Source organism: Mauremys mutica, chromosome 10 (genome assembly GCF_020497125.1).
Source record: "Mauremys mutica isolate MM-2020 ecotype Southern chromosome 10, ASM2049712v1, whole genome shotgun sequence".
In the NCBI taxonomy this organism is placed as follows: domain Eukaryota; kingdom Metazoa; phylum Chordata; order Testudines; family Geoemydidae; genus Mauremys; species Mauremys mutica.
The window spans coordinates 38807327-38830438 of record NC_059081.1 but is presented as its reverse complement, the minus strand read 5'-3'; the positions used below and the strand labels follow the sequence as shown (position 1 = coordinate 38830438).

The 23112-nt window shown below is 41.0% G+C and overlaps 1 protein-coding gene across 1 annotated transcript; it reads right to left on the bottom strand.

Annotated features, from left to right (window-relative positions):
- Positions 1-1715: 1715 nt before the first annotated feature.
- On the bottom strand, positions 1716-22665 carry LOC123378160 (plasma membrane ascorbate-dependent reductase CYBRD1). The gene is made up of 4 exons (XM_045031650.1): positions 22224-22665; positions 9992-10200; positions 6864-7018; positions 1716-6674 (listed from the first exon to the last, which is right to left on the bottom strand). Exons 1-4 carry the CDS (start codon positions 22408-22410, stop codon positions 6368-6370), a joined length of 858 nt encoding a protein of 285 aa, XP_044887585.1. The 5' UTR covers positions 22411-22665; the 3' UTR covers positions 1716-6367.
- Between the last annotated feature and the right edge of the window lie 447 nt (positions 22666-23112).

Here is a 23112-nt window from a genome sequence, read left to right as displayed (position 1 = left end):
GTGAGCAATAGTCAGATAAAACTCTGGATATAATGCAGTCTTCTGAGGGAGGGTCATACTGTCTGACATGGAGGGTCTGAGAAAGGAAAAATTCTGACTTGTGAATTTTCATTCTCAGTTCCCTCCATGTCAGACAATCTTCATGATGAAACATAGAAACAGTACGTTATCCCTAGGGCGAGAGAATTGAAAAGGAACTTGGATTACTGGGGCCTCTTGTTCTGTAACACCCTTCAACCAAATGCTGTATCAGCAGGAGTGAGGATGTCCACGCTAAAGTATCTGAGAAAGTGTGTGTATGGAATACATTGTAGGCAGAAGTGTCCCTAGCCATTTTGCTAGCCAGGACAGAAAATGTTTTCAGTGCCCACACCCCATGAGTAGCCAAGCAATCCCCCTGCTGGCCCACTCCTAGACCCAGCCCTGACTATAGGAGCTGTGCAGACCACCTCAGAAGGTGAGAGATCACACCACCCACAAAATTGCTGCTCTTTTCACTGATAGAGTAATGAGAGGATTTGTACCTAAGGCTTTGACTCCCTCTGCTATATTCACCGGTAGGCTCTGTTCACATCTAACTTCTGCATTTCCACAACCTAGGATGTTTGGATTCAGTCACTAGGGCAACAATACCACTGCTACCATAGGAGGAAGATCATGGAGACTTTGGGGATGGAGGCCTGATTAGTTCACAGAACTACCATGTTTGAAATTTTCCTGCTTGCTCTGCAAATTGTGGGAATAAGGGCCCCATGCCTATAGGAGAGGGAGGGTATCTTTGGGGGGGGGGAAAACCTTCCCCGTTTCCATTATTCTCACTGGCACATAGAGTGACCAGACAGCAAGTGTGAAAAATGAGGACAAGAGGTGGGGGGTAATAGGAGCCTATATAGGAAAAAGACCCACAAATCAGGACTGTCCCTATAAAATTGGGACATCCGGTCACCCTATTGGCACATGGACAAGGTCCACACTGAGGCAGTTGAGCATGTGAGTGAGGTCCATGTCAAGACAATTTAGCAGGCTACAGGGAAAACTGGCTCCCTGCCAGGGTGTGGGAAAATCGATACTGAGACAGGTGAGCAGGGTGCATGGAAGTGCTAAATGAAAGCTCATAACTCTCTCTGGAGGAATTTCTGCAGAGGAAACTCTTTTCTGCTATGCATCTCCCAGGCAGAAAGATACCAAAAGATATTTTTTCACACCAATCTACAGGATAATTTTGTTCTACTTTGTAAGTTTGTCTGACAGTAGTTTCCTATTATCATGTACATGTGATTATGGGATAAACATTTTTTAAAAGCACTTACATGACTAATGAGCCTAATTCCTATAGACTTTCAGTGAGATTAAGGCTCCTAAGTATTTACGTGACTTTGAAAAATGGGATTTAGGCAGGTTGTAAAAGATTACCCATAGTCATTTGTCCTAAAATCTCTCAGTAAAACTGCAAATAAAGACTTCTTTAGTTTAGGCCAAACTGAACAGGGTATCTGGTGGCCATTATTCTTGGGGTCAAGGTAACTCTGCCTAAATGCCAGGTGAGAAGGTGGCAGTGCTACAGAACAGCTGGCAAAGATCACTATGAGGGGGGTAATAGTCTTATAGAATATACCAGCATTATGGCCATATTCTTTTCTCCAGTATGTCTGTACAACTTCCACTGAAATCATTAGGTGGGGAGTATGCAAAATTTCTCCCTTATTATACCATGATTATAATAAAATCTTTTAATGTTGTACCATGTATAATATTCAGCATGAAACTTACAGAGAATATTTACATCTTCAGTTACTGAATTTTCTTTGCACTCTTCACTATAACAATATATTTTATACACTGTAATTAAAACCCAAATTTGAATTCGTACCAAATTCAAACGCTTGAGATTTAGTATCAGAATACACCTCTACACTAAGTAGTATTGCAAGCTTCAAAAATACTTTTTATTGACATACAAAAAAGAGTAAGGAAATATACATTGTAATAAAACATTTTTCTTTTCCTCTACAAATAAGCACTGCAAATGATAAAACATTCAGTTGCTTCAGTTCCTTATAAATAGGCTGAAATAGAGTAAAGAAATCTTATGAAATAGAAAATATTTTGGTAATATTCTTTTACCATCTCACTAAAATCCCAGGTTATAATTTTCATGTACATTGTTAATCCTTATTTACAATATCATATGCAATTGTCTTCATTACCTGTGGCAGAGAAATTTACATGAAATTATTGTACGTTCAGCTATTTGGTTTTATTCAACTCCATTTTAGCTTAAAAATCATTACCACCACTTTAAATATTCAAAATAGAATTTATTTTTAAATCTAATTTTCAATAATGTATGCTGTCTATTGCTGGCATTCACTCAGGAGAGTGAATTTAGTTCTCAGTTTCCCTTTTGTTCAGTTGCATTCATGAGGAACAAAATGTTGTCATGTCTCAATGCCCAGTACTGCAGGAAAGTATTTAAATACATTAAAAGTTATCCTGTTTTCATTCAATTTAAAAGAAAATACTTGTTTATTTTAGGTTTTGTAGCCTTTCCCGTTCCCTATTTATATATATTTTTACACAAATCCAAAGTTGGTGTCTAAGCTCTGTGACAGTCTCCCTTTAAAAGCCTAATAGTTTAGAGGGACATTTTCAAATGCACAGTTAGGCATCCAGTTGAAAGTTAGTGGGAGCTGTGGTCTTAACTCCCATTTGTGCCTTTGAAAATGACCCTCGGCTTCCATATTGCTTCAAGACTTGAACTTGTTTTTGCACATCACATTTTACTAGAGGTAATACAAGTTACATATTTACAACTTTTCAAACAGAGCAAGAATATGTGCAGTTTATTTATCTGATGTAAGATTTAACATGTCTGTGATGCATTTTTCTTGACAAACTGCTCTGAGAAATACCCTATTATACTCTATAATGAGAGGTAAGTAACCTGCTCCACATACCGTGTAATAATTTAAATTAGGATGTGAGATTTCCACTGCCTTTTAGGAATTAATTAATTTAAAAGGTGAACATTTTTTTCTTCAGTTCTTAAAGCAGCTTTATTTTAAAGATATTTTTCCAGGAAGGAACTAAAAGCAGCATTTTTTAATTGAGATAGAAATTTTATTTTATTATCAGTTTAGAATGAAAGATTGTATAATGGATTTCATAGGAAGGGAAAAAAGTGATACTGCCCTTTTAAACAGTATAATTGCATCTAATTTCAATTTAATAGTAAAGATAGCAAATAGAAAATAAAAGGCATAGTGACTAGTATAACAAGTTATACTGTTCACAGAATGCAGAACTTTTCACCTATAAGTTTCTGGTTCCACCATAGCCCAAGTTAAAAGTGATTAAATAGTTACTGTACTATGTCCCATGTGAAATTAGTTTATTCCAGGCCAATTCCTGGACAGGTGTCCATATTGCTAATAAATGTGGGTGTTTTGTGTGTAGTCTCAACAGCGCATGAAGGATTACATGGATATTAAAAATGTATTACATATCTCCACAGGTGGTTGAGACACAATAGTTGGCAAGTTTGTAGACATTTAAACTACTGCTTCCTGTGCTGTACCTGTTCTATAGATAAACAGAGGAATCCAGCCTCTAGAGTTGTTAAGATGGCACCTTTCATAAGCACTAAAGCATCCTTGTTGTTTTGTTTTTGTTAAGGGCCTTATTCAAGTATCAGGTGCTCACTGAGTCAATCTTTCAAAAAACACTGTAGATTGATCAGATTATGAAAAAATCACAGGAAAAAACACGGTGCAATTTATCACATTGTATAAATTACGGCGACCCTTCCTTTCTAATGCGTAACTTGTACAGCCATACTAGGATGCAGTAACTTCAAGGACATATAAATTGGTCACAGTGAACTTTAACAAGCGCTCTAAATTTCCTCACTTTTCCTCTCATCTTAACAAACATTACCATGAATGCAGAGTGCCTTCTTGATTTTAGACTCAGACTACAGAGGGATTCTTAGTGAATCCAGATTGTCTTGGGAAATATAGACACACCTAGTGTACACTTTAAAAAAGACGGAAGCAGCAGTCCTCTCTTTTACAAAGAGTGGGACTGGAGGTCTGATCAGGCAATGGGAAGAAAGTATTTTCCATTCTCATATCTGAATTCTACATTAAAATGTGTAGAAGTTTTTGATCTCCTAAAGACACATGTTTTCTAAGAGGAAATGGCAGATGTCAATAATATGGGTTGTTTTTTTTAAACAATGTGTGTAGAAATCTTTTTCTAAGCAATTAAGATCAAGCACACAGCTCTGTCAGACATATATGTAAGTGATACAGTAACCTAGGATATAACCCCTTGTTTACCAAAACAGAACTGTAAAGAAATTTTCCTAAGAATTAATATACTAGCTTTTCTTGTATTGTACTCAAATGATTCAATGTTATTACAAACCCAAGCTTGTGACCCAAGGTGCTTTATTATCTCAAAGTAGCCCTAAAATAACAATAAGTAATCAAAACTATGTACGTCAATACATCACTTTGCGCTAGAAAGATTAAAATATTTGTGGGATCCTAATGTGTTTAAATATATGTGAGAAGCTGATATATAAATCAAAATGAAAATAGTCTTCAGAAGAAATGGAAAGTGGTATAGTGCCCAAAGCTCTAGTCCAGAGCTCTTTGCAACATGAATAGTGGTAAACATGAAGTAGTTATGCCACTTGTCAAAATGATTTTAGATCTAGACACTGGTATTACAAAAGTAAATTTGGCAGCCCTTACAAGCAGATTGCAAGAGAAAGGCTAATCACTTTGGACATTTGAAATCACATAAAGCCATCCACTATAATTATTTTTCTATTAGAGTAGTTTTCCATTCTTCTAGAATTATGTAAGTAAGTAAAAGCAATGTCTATTTATTATATTTGAGAGAGATTTTTAGATAAAAGTAATGCATTAATACTGATTGTCAAAGGAAGCTATAGAAGTGCAAAGCACTTTTACAAATGTTAAATTAATTGCCTAAGTTAAGCATTACGTAAATCTTCAATTTACAAATGAAGAAAGTAAGACAGAGGTTATAAGATTGGAGTGAGCCAGTGGCAGAGGTGGGAACAGAATCCATGTGTATGTCTACACTGTAATTAAAAACCTGCCGCTAGCCCATGCCAGCTGTCTACACCGCAGTTAAACAGCCCCTTACCCCAAGCCCCATAAGCCCAAATCAGCTGGCACAGACTAATCACTGGTTTCTAATTGAAGTGTAGACATAGACCATATGTCCTGACTTCTACTTGTGCCTAAACCATTAGACACTGCTTTCCTCATCTTACTCTTCCAGATTAAAATGGAGAAAAAAAAAAGGCTTCAAAATATTAGCTTATAAGATACAACCGTAAAGAACAATACTGTACTGGTTCCAGAGGCCAAGGGAAAGGATTCGATGACCCAATACATAGTTTTTGTAATTCTATTAATAAAGTGAATGTAAAAACTGCATATATTTCAAGACAGGTCAAATGCTGCTATTAGATGTTTACTTGTAGCTCACATGGATTTCAGTAGCAATCACGTGTATACAAGGGTGAATGCTGGCTATAAATCTATACATGTACTAGAGCTGGTTTAAAACCTATTCAAAATGTTGATGAACTCTTATTAAAAAAAATAAATGGAAAAAGCTGGTCAAAAACAATATGACATTTTAGTGAAAATTTCAACAAAAATTCTGTTTAATTTCTTTCCTAAACAAACAGTTTTGGCCAAAAATTTTGAATAGTGTGATTCTGAAAATTCGGAGTGACCTCAATTCTCATGGACTTCAGTGGGAATTGAGAATGCTCATAAGCTTGAGAATCAGGCCCTTAAGAAAGTGGAACAATATTATAAAACAGCATAGGCATGTGCTAATGGATAAATTCTGCACTCTGCTGTGCATATACAACTCTCATTCATGCCCATTCACAGCATAACTCAGGGCAGCATTTTGTCCCAGTCATAATAACTGGCTAAAGAAACTAGCGAACTGCATAGAAACAACCGATAAATTAAGATGTGATGTAGAAATTATTTTCCCATTAGATGCTTTTTAAAACTCCATCCTTATTCCAAACATACTACATTTTTTTTAAAGGGCACAAATCTCAACATGTTTTTTCATCCCAGTCCTCAATTCTTTTAAACAGAGGTACAATAAGTAATGTCATGACAAATGTAGATCTTACTGAATTTTAAAGACCTTTTAAGCTCATACTAGTTGTGCAGAAAAACTGAACTGCATTAAGCAAGCCTGATAGAAATTCCCTGTTTAAATACCAAATGTAATCAATAGCTGGATAGGAATAGCGTTTTTTTATAATGTAAGACTGCATCAATTTTGTGTACTCCCTTTACATGGTAGACCGTTGCCCTACCTCATCAAGTTTGAGGTTTCGTTTTCTGGCTGCTGCTTCACTATTGAACTCCACATCAGATTTATCTGTATTGCTGCAGTCTGTCATAGTGGATTCCTCTTCTGTACCTTCAGGTGTCCCTCCATTTGGTTGCTGAATTTTAGAATTCTGTTCTGGTGGGCGCTTCCAGTGGGGTCTTGTTGCCATCCACAAAATAAGAGCACCAAAGATAACAATCAAAAGACCAAGAGTGTTGACAAAAATCGCCTCTGGTGGAGATGTGCTATATGCAGGTGCAGTTTTCCTTTGAGGGAAAAAATAAATAGAACTGTTTTAAGGACAATTATCTTAAAGTTGCCTAAAAAAAGACTACTATTCATGTTGTTAAAAATAAACAATGGATCAATACTAGAATACATTATTGATAGTTTTCAATGGTTGAATTTAATGAGCAAACAAGTGGAAGAGTGAAATTACAAAATATAGTACTTACAGAGCAAAAATAAGTTTCTCTGTGAATCCCATGAGAGCTGTTGCAATCACTGTTGCAAAGATGAGGAGGCCAGAATAAATATGTATTGGCATGAGAGATGCTCGAAGAGAAACTGGAGCAAAGGGCAGCAGAAAGACAGCAAAACCTAAGACAAGCTAAACACAGAATACAGATTCAGCATTAAAACTGTGAAAGAAATCTGCACTTTTAAATAAAAATTGAAACCATGATAAAAGGTTCATTTTTAAAGTGTTTAAGGTCTGAACCTAATTGGACTAGGAATATATTTTTAAGTATGTTGCCCTATAGTGGCATCCCAAACTTGGGATGCCACTGGTGTAGGGAAAGCCCCTGGTGGGCCGGGCCGGTTTGTTTACCTGCCATGTCCACAGGTCCGGCCGATCACGGCTCCCGGTGGCCGCGGTTCGCTACTCCAGGCCAATAGGAGCTGCTGGAAGCGGTGCGGGCCAGGGGACCAACTAGTCTGACCTGTATAGGACAGGCCATAGAATTTCACCTGGATACCCCTGTATTGAGCCAAGTAACTTAAGTCTGACTAAAGCATATCTTCCAGAAAGGCATCAAGTCTTGATTTGAAGACATCAAGAGATGGCAAATCCACCATTTCGCTCTGTAGTTTGTTCCAGTGGTTAATCCCAGTCACTGTTGAAAACGTGCATCTTATTTCTAATTTAAATTTGTCCTGCTTTATCTACCATCCATTGGCTCTTGTTATGCCTTTCTCTGCTAGCCCTGGTCTACACTGGTGGGGGTGGGTGGGAATTGATCTAAGTTACGCAACTTCAGCTACGTGAATAACGTAGCTGAAGTCGACGTACTTAGATCTACTTACTGCGATGAGTTGACTGCTGCCGCTCCCCCGTTGAATCTGCCTGCGCCTCTCGCAGCGGTGGAGTACAGGAGTCGACGGGAGAGCGCTCTGGGGTCGATTTATTGCATCTAGACTAGACGCGATTAATCGACCCCGGCTGGATTGATCGCTGCCCACCGATCCGGCGGGTAGTATAGACATACCCCTACATCAGTGGTTCCCAAACTTGTTCCGCCGCTTGTGCAGGGAAAGCCCCTGGTGGGCTGGGCCAGTTTGTTTACCTGCCATGTCTGCAGGTTCAGCCGATTGTGGCTCCCAGTGGCTGCGGTTCGCTGCTCCAGGCCAACGTGAGGTGCTGGAAGCGGCGGCCAGCATGAGGTCATGTTGAGTTACTTATCCATTAAGATCCCTAAGTCCTTTTCAGAGTCCCTGTTTTCCAGGATAGTGCCCCTATTCTATAGGGATGGCTTGCATTCTTTTCTGTTCCTAGATAGATTACCTTTTACTTCACTGTATTCAAATACATTTTGTCCAAATAGGGCAGGTTACAGTACCATATCCATAGGAACAGGGTATCTTCTAGCTACAGTACTGTATATGAGCATAGCCTCAGGAATTCTACTGAAATATAATTATTCAGACTATTAATTTGTAAAAACTTATTTTATCACATTAAAACTTTTTTCTTTAGGCACTACTGCTTCGCTACAGAAATGTTGAATGGTGGGAATGGTGGAATGCTATTAATGAGAGTAATACTTTTTATATTTCAATAGGCCCCTGTACAGAGCCAGGGTGGCTTCCCTCCGAACCTCAGGGTAAAGAGCCACTCTCTCAGCCTGAGGGGGCGGGGCCAGACCAAGCTTACTCCACCCCCTGGAAGGGGAGGGATGGAACAGAAAGTACAAAGGGCAGGGCCCTTAGCCCAGTCAGGGCAGCACCAGGGGGGGAGGCAGATGCAGACCGCTGGCTGCTCCCTTCAGGCCCTGGACCAGGAGAAACCTGACCTGGAGGAAGGACAGGGGCTACCAGGGCTGCCCACGGCCGAGTACCCGGAGGAAATGGAGGAGCCTGAGGTGGAGCTGGAGCTGCCCGCCACCAAGTACCTGAAGGAGCCTGAGGCGGAGGGGGAGCTGGAGTTGCCAGCCGCGGAATACCCGGACGAGCTGGAAGGACTGGAGGGACTCGCTCAAGGGACTGGATAGGAAGGAGCCTAGGGACAGAACTGCACAGTGCGGTGAGTCTATGTGGTCAGTGTGTTGCGGAGGGACCTCGCTGACCTGGTGGCGGGACCCTCACTCCGTCACTGTCAGGGTCCTGGGCTGGAATGCAGTGGAGTTGGGTGGGCCTGGGTTCCCCTACCCCGGCCAACCCGCCTCGGGTAGCAAAATCCCGATAGCGCTATAGATTCTTGCCAGTGCTCCCCTGCCTGAGGGGCGCTATAGAGTCTTGCTGGCGTCCCTCCCTCTGCTAATTCCGTAGTGACAGACGGCCTGACGCAGGCCGGCCAGTTCGACAGTAGCTACCCACCACCCCCTAGCAGCTCGGTGGGCCAACCGACGCAGGTCACAGCCCCTCATAAGCCAGTTGCTCCTTTAGTTAGGAATAGACAGTATGCTGAACAGCGATGCAAAATGCTCCCCCTTTGCAGTATCAGAACACACTGACTCCACTGGATTCCCTGCTCTTGCCAGCCTGGGTAGTGAGGGACAAAGCTCAGGAGTGTGTATTTTCTGTGTTTCCTCTAGACCACTAGGTAACCAAGGCCTCTTTTTATTGTACGGACTTCAGCTCAAAATGCAGAATCACTAAATTGAACGTAAAGAAAATGACACATATTAAACTTGTATGGTACGTCTACACAACAAGCAAGGGATGTGATTCCCAGGTCGTGTACACATACTCGTGCTAGCTCTTATCTGAGCTAATACACTAAAAATAGTAGTGCAGCCATGATAGCACAGGCTAGCTTCCCTGAGCACAAACCCACTTGAATCCCTTGAGTACATGCTCAGGAGGACTAGTCCACGCCACTTCCGCCGTTGCCCATGCTATTGTGGTGATACTACTATTTTTACATCAAAGTAAGATGAATACGTTACATTTTGCGATACAGGATCCTTAACATTTTTAATTGTTTGTGTGTTTTATTTGCACATTTGCAAAATTCAGTAAATCAAAATAGGTCTCCCAGTAGTTAATGTAAATTAGTGAGGCTCTACTGTACTTTAATTAATTATAGAACACATTCTTCCATTTTATATCTTATTTATAAATACAGTAGTTAAATTCTGACCTGCAGAGTATAAAATATAACAGCAGTCAGTCCAATCCAGCTGTGCAGACTGTACATGTTGGGAATGTTCTTGGCATTGTGGAAATCAAAAACAGCTACCAGAGAAACAATTGCAAGAATCATTGCTAAGGTATTTAACCCAGCATGGATGAATTTAATCAGGAGTTTGCTGCATTTCCAGGTCCAGGGCAATCTGTACACAATAATGGCTGAGGAGGGAATAAAAGAAAGATTTAATAGTAAATCTCTTTTCTATAAAGATTTTGATAATCATGCATAATTCAAATCATTCCAATGTAAACTATAGAACAGAAAAACTTTAGAGGAGTCAGATTTTTTCCCTCCCACTTCATAGTGTTCATTAGTTCCCAACATACAATTCAGGCCAAAGTATAACCTCTAGGGAGAAACTTTCTTCTAACTTTTTCGTAGAAGTGTTGCCTAAGCAGGTTAAAAACTAACAGCAAACAAGTGTTAGGCCCTACTCCTGAAGCCTGATCTGTGTGGGATCCTATGGGGCACATGGGTCCTCTTTTGCAGATTAAACTGCAGGATTGGGGCCTAATACATTTATTCATGGGATCATATACTGGAAAAAATTATTTAGATGCCTTTACTCGCTTTAAATAGTGCCTTACTCCACAAGTAGCTCCGTTGCCCCAATGAGACTATGTATGGAGTAAGATGCTACTCAGTGAGAGTGAGGGAATCAAAATCTGGCCCTTAAAACCGAAGGGGTTCAGCAAAACTTAATCTTGTATCAATATAGTTTTTAGTATATGCATATTGCAAAAGAATGCTAGCAAATTGTACATTTTACCTAAGTCTGAAAGCATTGCTCTCCTATCAGGTACTGATTTTTTAGTTACCACACGCCCCTTCCTGAGAAAATTTGTGGAATGAATTTGTGCAATTGTTATTACTAATTCAGAATCCACTGTATGTACACAAGTCATGTCTTTTTTGGCACTGACCCCTTTTACACAGCTGTCGGTCCTTAAACTATATTATTTACAGAAAGGAGAGGCTGCATCTGACTCTGGAATGCAGATGAAATAGCATTATCTTAACTGCTCACCAATAAGAAAAAGCCAGAATATAAGCACGGGTCCCTCCTTTCCAAGGAAATATCAATGAAGGGAAGAAAAGCAATTGAATGAAGAGAGGCAGAAATTTATCAATTTAATGTAAAAAAAATCCAAAAATCATTTAATGGTTGGTGGGGACAGTCCCTTCACAATTAACAAAGCAACAGTTTCTTAACAATGAGCTAATTGATATAATCCTAAATTAATTTTTCTGGCTGCAGCCTGGCATTCAGATGTGTTAGGCTCAAGCTGAGAATATACAGTTAACTATGCTGAAAACAAAAGAGTGAGAGTATTCCTAGCTATATGAAATGTTCCCACTCTGAGGGAGCATGAATGCATTATTATGTACACCACGGGGGGTGGGGGAGAGTATATTTCTTTACTTTTCCCCAGTAATATAAGGATAAAATCACTACTTAGCAAAAGAAACAGCACTCATGCTTTCAGTTCACTACTAAGCTATAATCTTAGCATTATTAATTAAATTATATATGATAGGAATCCTGATAGGAAATATGTATTGTGTGTGTTTGGATGAATAATAATGAATGGCAAATTGCTTTTAAGGCCCTATTTATGCATTTGGATTTTTATTTGGGTAAAATGCATGCCAGAAATTACAGAATTTCACTACAGAATTCACAAAGAGAACTCTGTTCACAAATGGAATGTCCTTGAATATGAGCAGGTCTCAGATCAATGTTAATTTCTACATCCTATGGGAAACATAAAGGAATGAAAAAATCCTGTTAATATAACTGTGCATACAGCATTTAGATATTTTATGGGGTTTTGTTCAAGAATGAGATACAAGTAAAGCATGCAATATTCAAACTCAAAAAAGATTGCAGCCTCATTGTAAAGACAGCTTGGCAGGAATCAAACCATATGACATAGCAAAGATTGCTACAGTTCAGCATGTCAGTCTCATAATTACTGTCTAACAAGAAGGAAAATGCCTTGCCTTGTCCTACTATGAATGAAGCTAAGTAGCATAATCGTAAACAACTTCTTGAAGATATTCATGTAATTATTCCCAAAGTTTTCTGAAAATACTATGGGCATAATTTTGCCCTCTGATACACAAATGCAACTTCTATTATTAATGGGTATCTGAGCGCAGAATGTGGTCCTTTATATTTTACAAACTAATAAATAATATTTAAAACATTGAGAAATATAGATTTCCCATTACATTTGAATTTTTTTTTATCTCAAATTAAAAATGACTTAGAGTTACAAAGTTTTAAGCCAGTTCCAGAATATTATTCCTTAACTCTGGAGAGTTATTGGCTAATTTAAGGTTAGTTGGATTTTATTTAGGATAGGAGACTATTAAAGGTGTTGTTACCTATAAATACAATATTTATTCACACACTCAGAGGACAGGAGCTTTGAGGCATCCCCGTGAACTAAATGATAAACAGCTGAAAGAGTTTACATTTCTTATGATCTTTAACTCGCATGTAGAGCTGAAGGAATAATTGATTTTTTTGGCTTGGGGGACAAACCAGAAAAAAATTGGTTAGTTGCAAACCAAAATGAATTTTTTTTGGTTTCTTGACAAAATGAAAAATCAAACCAAAACAAAAAAAATTTGTTTCAGATAAAAAAACACCCAAAACAATGGAAAAAAAATCAAAACAAAACAACTTTGTTGCAGGAGGGGAGACTTAATTTAGTTTTTGGGGTGTTTTTCGATCCACAATGGTTTTATTGTTTGGTTCCTGATGTTTTTCACTTTTCAACCCCAATAACTATAATTACATTTTGAAATGAAAAGTCCAAACATTTTATTTCAAAATGATGAAAACCAACTGTTTGACTTTTTTCAGAAAAAAATCCATTTTATATTGGCTGAAACTAGTCACCAAATTTTACCTGAATTCACAAATAGTTTTGGTGCCCTGAAAAATGCATTTTTAGGTCATATTTTCTATTCAGTTGACTGGAACTAGGTGATCATAGCTCGTAACTTAAAGTGTGTAGCTTCTCTCTGGCAGCAACAGTGGGTCTAGGTTGGCATAAGAACATAAGAACAGCCGTACCGGGTCAGACCAAAGGTCCATCTAGCCCAGTATCTGTCTACTGACAGTGGCCAATGCCAGGTGCCCCAGAGGGAGTGAACCTAACAGGCAATGATCAAGTGATCTCTCTCCTGCCATCCATCTCCATCCTCTGACGAACAGAGGCTAGGGACACCATTCCTTACCCATCCCTAATAGCCATTTATGGACTTAACCACCATGAATTTATCCAGTTCTCTTTTAAATGCTGTTATAGTCCTAGCCTTCACAACCTCCTCAGGTAAGGAGTTCCACAAGTTGACTGTGCGCTGCGTGAAGAAGAACTTCCTTTTATTTGTTTTAAACCTGCTGCCTATTAATTTCATTTGGTGACCCCTAGTTCTTGTATTATGGGAATAAGTAAATAACTTTTCCTTATCCACATTCTCCACATCACTCATGATTTTATATACCTCTATCATATCCCCCCTTAATCTCCTCTTTTCCAAGCTGAAGAGTCCTAACCTCTTTAATCTTTCCTCATATGGAACCCTCTCCAAATCCCTAATCATTTTAGTTGCCCTTTTCAGAACCTTTTCTAGTGCCAGTATATCTTTTTTAAGGTGAGGAGACCACATCTGTACACAGTATTCGAGATGTGGGCGTACCATGGATTTATATAAGGGCAATAATATATTCTCAGTTTTATTCTCTATCCTCTTTTTAATGATTCCTAACATCCTGTTTGCTTTTTTGACGGCCTCTGCACACTGCGTGGACATCTTCAAAGAACTGTCCACCTCACTCTTTACCCCTTTCTCCAGATCATTTATGAATAAATTGAATAGGATTGGTCCTAGGACTGACCCTTGGGGAACACCACTAGTTACCCCTCTCCATTCAGAGAATTTTCCATTAATTCCTACCCTTTGTTCCCTGTCTTTTAACCAGTTCTCAGTCCATGAAAGGACTTTCCCTTTTATCCCATGACAGCTTAATTTACGTAACAGCCTTTGGTGAGGGACCTTGTCAAAGGCTTTCTGGAAATCTAAGTATACTATGTCCACTGGATCCCCCTTGTCCACATGTTTGTTGACCCCGTCAAAGAACTCTAATAGATCAGTAAGACACGATTTCCCTTTACAGAAACCATGTTGACTATTGCTCAACAGTTTGTTTTTCTATGTGTCTGACAATTTTATTCTTAACTATTGTTTTGACTAATTTGCCCGGTACTGACGATGATGACCCAGGTGTTTCAAGGGAAGCAAGGAGCATGTGGCATCAGGTGTTGCTTTGGCCTCAAGAGACAGGACTTTCTTTCCACATAGTCTTAAATTTTATAGGGTAGGTTTCCCTTTATTCTGTATCAAAGACCACCTTTTTAGCTTCAGGGCCAATTAAGTGTATCCAGGTATTCTGGATAAAGTAACTGTAATTCTAGTGGGCAGTTTTTAAGCCATACTTCATATGGAAAATCCTATCTGAATGTTCCCGGCTGTACAAGATCAGATTGGTCCAACCTCTTCTTTGAGTTCTAGCATGAGGTACACACTCAGCAAGAATTATCTCTTGATAAAAATAACTAATAGCTTTATTAACAATCCCATATCCATCACATCCCCTCATTTTCAGCCCTTCTTAAAATATTTTGGAATGTACCTCAGTTCCTCAATTCTCTGTTGGTAAATTAGTTCATAACTTTCCTACTAAATGCTAACCTAAGCATAAGATGCTTTTTCAATTAATAAAAATAATTTCATTTACTATTAAACTCTTAAAGTTTATAGAGGCCCAACTTAAGATAGGACTTGTAATACTTCACAGAGCTGACACTCTAAATAAACTGGGAAGATTTATTCCATCGTCCCCATTGATGAACACTGGCTTGCATACCTTTCTACATCTTCCTGAGATTCCTTCATAAATAAGAAAGTTGCGTTTAAAATTGTTTAGAAACTTGGTTGGCACAAATAGATTGAGGAAGATGTAATGCATCTTTTTATGAAACTTTCAGAATTGAATTATACGGGCAAAAATTCCACTGGGTTTTGGATAAATTGTGGGAATGGATATTTGTGTGTCCAATAGCTTAGCAACTATTCAGACATGCTAAAGTTCCTTGGTCACCCATTTTGGCATGATCCTAATTTACTGTAGTATTTCTTCTTGTAAAGGCAACTTCAGGAAAAAGTTTGGGTTCCACAATAGTTGCTTATTTGTGTCTCTTCGTGGGAGTGCCATAGGAGTTGTTCAGACCATGTTTGAGGACCAGTTGTTATGGCCTCCATAACTGTACTTGAACTTGAATTATTTGCTTCTATTATCCATTTTACAGTGACAAATGGGAATTTTGCAGGTGCAACACAGATGTATTCAAAGTTTTGTGAAACTAAGGAATTCCAGTGAAAATGTTGCCCTTAAAACTCAGATGATTAAGGGCTCACCATCCCTTCCACTCCCATGAGTGGAGGAACCTAAATTATTTCCTATTTATGTTCATATACTGGCACCATGCCCCTCACTGTGATAACTAGGGGGCAGTTCAAGGTTGACGTAAAAAAATACCGCTTTGAGGCATTCTCCAATCCTGCACAATCCTCCATCAAAAAGATACTGAAACAGTGACAAGTATTTCTAAAAACTGCTATGAAATTATTTTATTCATTAAGAAAATTAATATTTAATTTAGCTACATTAAATATGCGTGCTAATTTCTGAAACTGCCCATCCTTGTACACGTTGTTGTGTCAAAACTCATCTTGGTGGTAGAGCTGGTGCCGAGCAATAAATATTTTTTACCTCTGTGTAGGGGCTCATGCACCTTTTTCTTTCACCAGCTCATTTACTATGTCTGTTCTCCAGTTATGCCTATTCTTGTGTCGCTTACAAATAACAGCAAAACAACCAGCTTTCTCCCTTTTTCCCGCACTGAATTTACATTTTCTCAGTCATTTTACAAGTCTACTTCTCAACCACTGTCCATGCTTCTTTTTCATACCTCACACTTCTGCTTTTCCATAACTTTCCACCCCCTCTGTTTCCTTCCATCCCACCCTTAAATAACCACATGTGCTCATTCTATTCTCAGTTTGTGATGATCTGGTTACCCATTCATATCCCACAGTTAAATTTAATTTGAGATTCCATTCTAATACAATATTAATTACTTTGAAATTTTACCTCTTTTCACAGTATGTGAACAAAAGGGTGCCCTATTTTAAGGCCTGATCCAATTCCAAATCCCTTTGAAGTCAATGGCAGTCTTTCAATTGACTTCAGTGAATTTTAGATCAGGTCCATAATCTTGTTGTTTATGTTCTTAATCTTGTATTAATCCCAACTTCTTGCACAATCTTCTTTTCATTCTCCACATTTGCTTTTCCTGTTATTTGACAATATTAACTGTACTCAGAGTTTAATATTACAGATAATTCTTATACCAATGACTTCTTTTTACACTTATTTCTTTTGAGCTGTGATGACCTTTTATTTACTTTTTTAAAAAATCCCCTGTGCAAGTATTGCTTTAAACAAAACCTTTGATCACAGCAGAAGGGCATACCAAATCTCAGGGTGGTGGAGGAAAGGTCTATAGAGAGAAACTTGTCTACTTTCTGCAAAAATAAATTCCCCTACTTGTAAATAAAAGTTGTTAGTTTGATGCAGACTGATTAAGGGTCTAGTAACAGAGTCCTTGGTGGTTCCTCCCTCAGGGGGTGGGGGAATCTGACCAAGCCCAGTTATCTACACCGAGTGGTCACAATACCAGCCCCACTTATGTACTATTTGCAGGGGGTGGCCTGCCCTTTTTGGGCCTTTCTAAGTCTTTCTGGTTGGGAGATCAAAATGGAAGTCACAAACCCCCATGCCTTCAGGCATACGTTCCCTGTGAGGTCCCAGAAAAAGAGATTGGGGAGGGGGGTGCTAGTGAATCTACAGTGCTGTCAACAATGCAGTCCCAAGGTAAGGGGTTTGGAGAAACAGCTCTAGCTGGATCTCCGTAGCAGGCTCGACCTGTCTGTCTTGCCCTCGGAGTCTGCTGTATGCTCTTCAGTGGTTGAGGTCTCCTACCTAGGCATTCACTCTGCAGTACCAGGAGTCACTCCTACAGCCTGGTGCCTAGGGCAGTGGTTCTCAACCATGGGTACACGTACCCTCGGGGGTACCCAGAGGTCTTCCAGGGGGTACATCAACTCATCTAGATATTTGCCTAGTTTTACAACAGGCTACAGAAAAAGCACTAGAGAAGTCGGTACAAACTAAAATTTCATACAATGACTTGTTTATACTGCTCTAAATACTATACACTGAAATGTAAGTATAATATTTATATTACAGTTGACTTTTATTTTATAATTATATGGTAAAATGAGAGAGCAATTTTTCGGCAATAGTGTGCTGTGACACTTCTGTATTTTTATGTCTGATTGTGTAAGCAAATAGTTTTTCAGTGAGGTGAAACCTGGGAGTACGCAAGACAAATCAGACTCCTGAAAGGTGTGCAGTAGTCTGGAAAAGTTGAGAGCCACTGGCCTAGGGAAATCCTGCTCTTTCCCCCCTGCTGACTGGAGTTTCCTCCATTTCGGCCTTCCTCCGTATGTGTATGATTGACAGGGCAAGAAGGGTGGGGCTAGTTCTACCAAAAGGGCCTCTCTGGCCTCTTCCCTACCCGTGAGGGTCTAGTCACCCTGTCATAGGTCTGATCCATCCTCTACTGAAGTCAATACGAGTTTTACCATTAGAAGTGTAATCAGATCCTAAAACTGCACTTCATGTGATCTACTGAACCTATTAGAAATGGACAAAAAAGAAATAGTTTTACTTTAAGCTACCAAACTGGGACTACTTCCCCACTGAAGGAATGAGTTTTGGATTTTATTTTTAAAATCACAACTCCCTGTCCCAACCAAAACTAAAAGGCCACCCCCACCCTTATGTTTTGATTTTAAATCTGAGGCTCTGTCTACATTGAAAAGTTACATCAGCCTAGCTGCGTTGGTCAGGGCTAATAACCCCCACTGTAGAGTGCTTCCATCAATGTAGATAAAGTGGTTTGGGTAGGTGGTGTTGCCACTCTGAAATAAAAACATCTTCCATCTGCATAGGCAGCAAAGAATCCTGTGGCACCTTATAGACTAACAGACGTTTTGCAGCATGAGCTTTCGTGGGTGAATACCCACTTCTTCGGATGCAAGTAGTGGAAATTTCCAGGGGCAGGTTTATATATGCAAGCAAGAAGCAAGCTAGAGCTAACGGGGTTAGTTCAATCAGGGAGGATGAGGCCCTGTTCTAGCAGTTGAGTGAAAACCAAGAGAGGAGAAACTGGTTCTGTAATTGGCAAGCCATTTACAGTCTTTGTTTAATCCTGAGCTGATGGTGTCAAATTTGCAGATGAACTGGAGCTCAGCAGTTTCTCTTTGAAGTCTGGTCCTGAAGTTTTTTTGCTGCAGGATGGCCACCTTAAGATCTGCTATTGAGTGGCCAGGGAGGTTGAAGTGCTCTCCTACAGGTTTTTGTATATTGCCATTCCTAATATCTGATTTGTGTCCATTTATCCTTTTCCTTAGAGACTGTCCAGTTTGGCCGATGTACATAGCAGAGGGGCATTGCTGGCATATGATGGCATATATAACATTGGTGGACGTGCAGGTGAATGAACCGGTGATGGTGTGGCTGATCTGGTTAGGTCCTGTGATGGTGTCGCTGGTGTAGATATGTGGGTAGAGTTGGCATCGAGGTTTGTTGCATGGATTGGTTCCTGAGTTAGAGTTACTATGGTGCGGTGTGCAGTTACTGGTGAGAATATCCTTCAGGTTGGCAGGTTGTCTGTGGGCGAGGACTGGCCTGCCACCCAAGGCCTGTGACAGTGTGGGATCATTGTCCAGGATGGGTTGTAGATCCCTGATGATGCGCTGGAGGGGTTTTAGCTGGGAACTGTATGTGATGGCCAGTGGAGTCCTGTTGGTTTCTTTCTTGGGTTTGTCTTGCAATAGGAGGCTTCTGGGCACACGTCTGGCTCTGTTGATCTGTTTCCTTATTTCCTCGTGTGGGTACTGTAATTTTGAGAATGCTTGGTGGAGATTTTGTAGGTGTTGGTCTCTGTCTGTGGGGTTAGAGCAGATGCGGTTGTACCTCAGTGCTTGGCTGTAGACAATGGATCTTGTGGTGTGCCCAGGATGGAAGCTGGAGGCATGAAGGTAGGCATAGCGGTCGGTAGGTTTTCGGTATAGGGTGGTGTTAATGTGACCATCAATTATTTGCACCGTAGTGTCTAGGAAGTGGACCTCCCGTGTAGATTGGTCCAGGCTGAGGTTGATGGTGGGGTGGAAGCTGTTGAAATCGTGGTGGAATTTTTCCAGAGTCTCCTTCCCATGGGTCCAGATGATGAAGATGTCATCAATGTAGCGTAGGTAGAGAAGGGGCGTGAGAGGACGGGAGCTGAGGAAGCGTTGTTCCAGGTCAGCCATAAAAATATTGGCATATTGTGGGGCCATGCGGGTGCCCATAGCGGTGCCACTGATCTGGAGATATATATTGTCATCAAATTTGAAATAGTTGTGTGTGAGGATAAAGGCACAGAGCTCAGCAACCAGTTGTGCTGTGGCATCATCAGGGATACTGTTCCTGACAGCTTGTATTCCATCAGTGTGTGGGATGTTTGTGTAGAGAGCCTCTACATCCATGGTGGCCAGGATGGTGTTTTCTGGAAGGTCACCAATGCATTGTAGTTTCCTCAGGAAATCAGTGGTGTCACGGAGATAGCTGGGAGTGCTGGTGGCATAGGGTCTGAGTAGAGAGTCCACATATCCAGACAGTCCTTCAGTGAGAGTTCCAATGCCCGAGATGATGGGGCGTCCAGGATTTCCAGGTTTGTGGATTTTGGGCAGTAGATAGAATAGCCCTGGTCGGGGCTCTAAGGGTACGTTGATTTGTTCCGGTGTTGGTGTAGGGAGTGTCCTGAGTAGATGGTGCAGTTTCTTAGTGTATTCCTCAGTGGGATCTGAGGGAAGTGGCCTGTAGAATTTGGTGTTGGAGAGTTGTCTGGCGGCCTCCTTTTGGTAGTCAGACCTGTTCATGATGACAACAGCACCTCCTTTATCAGCCTCTTTGATTATAATGTCAGGATGGTTTCTGAGGCTGTGGATGGCATTGCGTTCTGCACGACTTAGGTTTTGAGGCAAGCGATGTTGTTTTTCCACAATTTCTGCCTGTGCACGTCGGCGGAAGCATTCAATGTATAGGTCCAGACTGTCATTTCCTGGTTATTGGAACCTTTTTTATTATTCTTCTGTGTCTATTTCCTCTATCATTCTATCCCTTTTATTTCCACCCAACACGTAACATTTTCTGATGCAGTCTAATGCCTTTATTTTTGCACTTTTTAGTCTCAATTTGGACCAAATCATAGACATAATAGAGCAATGTCACTGTTATTCCACTCATCCAGAGCTTTCCTACCATTTCCTGCATAGGTTGTGTCTACACTAGGAGGCATACCTGACATAGATAGCCCCCTAGTGTAGATGCAGCCTGACTTTACTACTGCAGGAATGTGCTTGCAGCAGTTTCCTATGAAATATCGAGATGTTTTGGACTAGTGAGCTTACTGGATGAATCTGGAGCATCATTCAGCAGTGAACCAAACAAAAACTCTGGTATTTAAAGTGGTCAAAAATCACCTTCTAAATTAACCACTACTGCAAAAAGTGAAGAAAAAACAAACAAACCCTGATTTACATTTATATTATTTATATTGATTTTTTTTCCAAACAAAAGGACTAGAAATGATTCCCTGCCCTCCCCCAAAAAAGTTTAAAAGCTGAACAAAAAGAAAAAAAGTGGTAAAATAATCTGGTATTTTACTATTTTTTTTCTGCACTGCACCTGGACATTGTTAATGTAGGACTTGATTCTGCTCCTATTGAAGCCAATGAGAATTTTGCCAGATTGCAGTGGGAGCAAATTATTGGAACCTTTTTTATTATTCTTCTGTGTCTATTTCCTCTATCATTCTATCCCTTTTATTTCCACCCAGCACGTAACATTTTCTGATGCAGTCTAATGCCTTTATTTTTGCACTTTTTAGTCTCAATTTGGACCAAATCATAGACATAATAGAGCAATGTCACTGTTATTCCACTCATCCAGAGCTTTCCTACCATTTTATCTTTTGTTAACTTTAAAGCCTAATAAAGAGACTCGAAAGTTTTCCTCTTCTCCCCCTTATTACATAAAGATACAATTGTGCACCATATTCTGTCTTCATTCGGTGTTTCTGGGGAGATAGCAAACATTCGAAGTAATAAAATTTAAGTCACAGTCCAAAATGGAAAGTAACTATTAGCCCATTCTGAGCATTTAGAACAAAGATGCCAGGGACTAATTTCGGTGCAGTTGTTTAACAGGAAGCGCTTGAAAGTCAGTGAAAGTTTGAGGACTACGCAACCAGAAATAGAGTTATTGAAAACAGCTCCCTCCCCGCCCTGGCCATTTCACAATAGTTAGGTTGCCCCGTTAAAATTAAACAAAACAAGAAGTGGAAGCGTGATGGGGCGATTTACACTAAAGCCAGGCTGACTGATCGCTTTCTAAACGGCATTTAGGATGCTGCCGTTTGCTCTGGCTAAGGCAGACCTTCCCTAGGCATGGTTTCAGTGGTGCAGAACCTCCCTTCTCTTGTCCGAGTTGCTTGTTCACGGGGCTGCAGAGACCCAAACACAGCCTGAGGAAGAGGCGCAGATAACGCGTCAGCCCTGACATTTCGTTCCGCCACTTGCACAAAGGCTGCACTCGCCCGCCTGCTGCGAACACGCCGCAGCGTTACTCGCGGGCGGCGCAAAGAAATGCCAGGCCAGGCAGGTCAGTGGCCCCAGACCAAACACACCCAGCAGCTTCAGCGAAGGACGAAAGCCCCGTTGTCCGGGGGGGCTGGGCGCTCACTCGAGAGAACGAGACTCCCTCGCTTGATACTGTCAACAACAACAACGTCCACGCGAGTCTATCCGCTGGCCTGCCCCAGCAGCCCCAGGCTCCGCTCCGCTCCGCTCCCCACCGCCCCAGGCACTCGCCGTCCCGCCTCCCAGCGCCCTGCGCTTCCTCGCCCCGTCCCAGCCCGGCGCTCCCCGCACGCACCGATCCCCTGGATGAAGATGAAGCCGGTGATGATGAGGACCGGGTGCCAGTTGAACTCCGCCGAGCCCCCGTCCCAGCTGAGCCCCTCCCGGTAATGAAAGACCCAGACGAGGGCGAAGAGCACGGAGAGGAAGCCGAGCAGCAGCGCCGAGACCAGCAGCACGAGGAAGAGCCCGTAGCCCTCCATGTCCCAAGCCCCGCGCGCACTCCGCGGCCAGAGGGGCAGGCGCTGGCGCTAATCCCCTTCCGTCGGGCCGCAGCGCCGGGGGAGAGGAAGTGGGAAGGGGGCAGAGGGAGGCGCATCCCTCCCCCGCTGGATGGGTGGCTCTCAGCAGTTCAGCAAGTCATGAGCGTGGCAAGGCAAACAGGTCTCGTCCAAGACGGACTCCTCTGGTGACTGACAGGCTGAGTTACCGTTTGCCCCACCTAGGGGAATGGGTTATTATCCCTCTTTCCTTTCTGGGCGGGTAGGGTGCCACCACTGGCTCTCTCCTTCCTCCAGCTTTTCTGCCTTTCTTTTTGATGAAAAGCCTCATCATGTTTAAGATTTTAAGGAAACACTTTTCTCTAAATCCCTCACAATTTGAACAGTGGCGAACAAAGTGTTTTTCTGTCTCAGTCTCTCCTCTTTCAGATAGATTGCACTGTCCTCCTCTGGATTTTGGTGCATTCTCTCTTTCTGTTTCCACTCCTGCTTCATAGCCACTGATTTTATATTTGGTAACAATCAGCCTTAGTTTTATAAGTTTCCTTGTAGTGAGGTAGTCTGCTGGAGTGGCAGATGCATATACTGAGGCAGACTACAAGGATTCAGAGAACGTAGGCAGCCAAAATCACAAAATAGACAGAACATTACAGAGAAAAACGGACAGACATATACAAAGACACA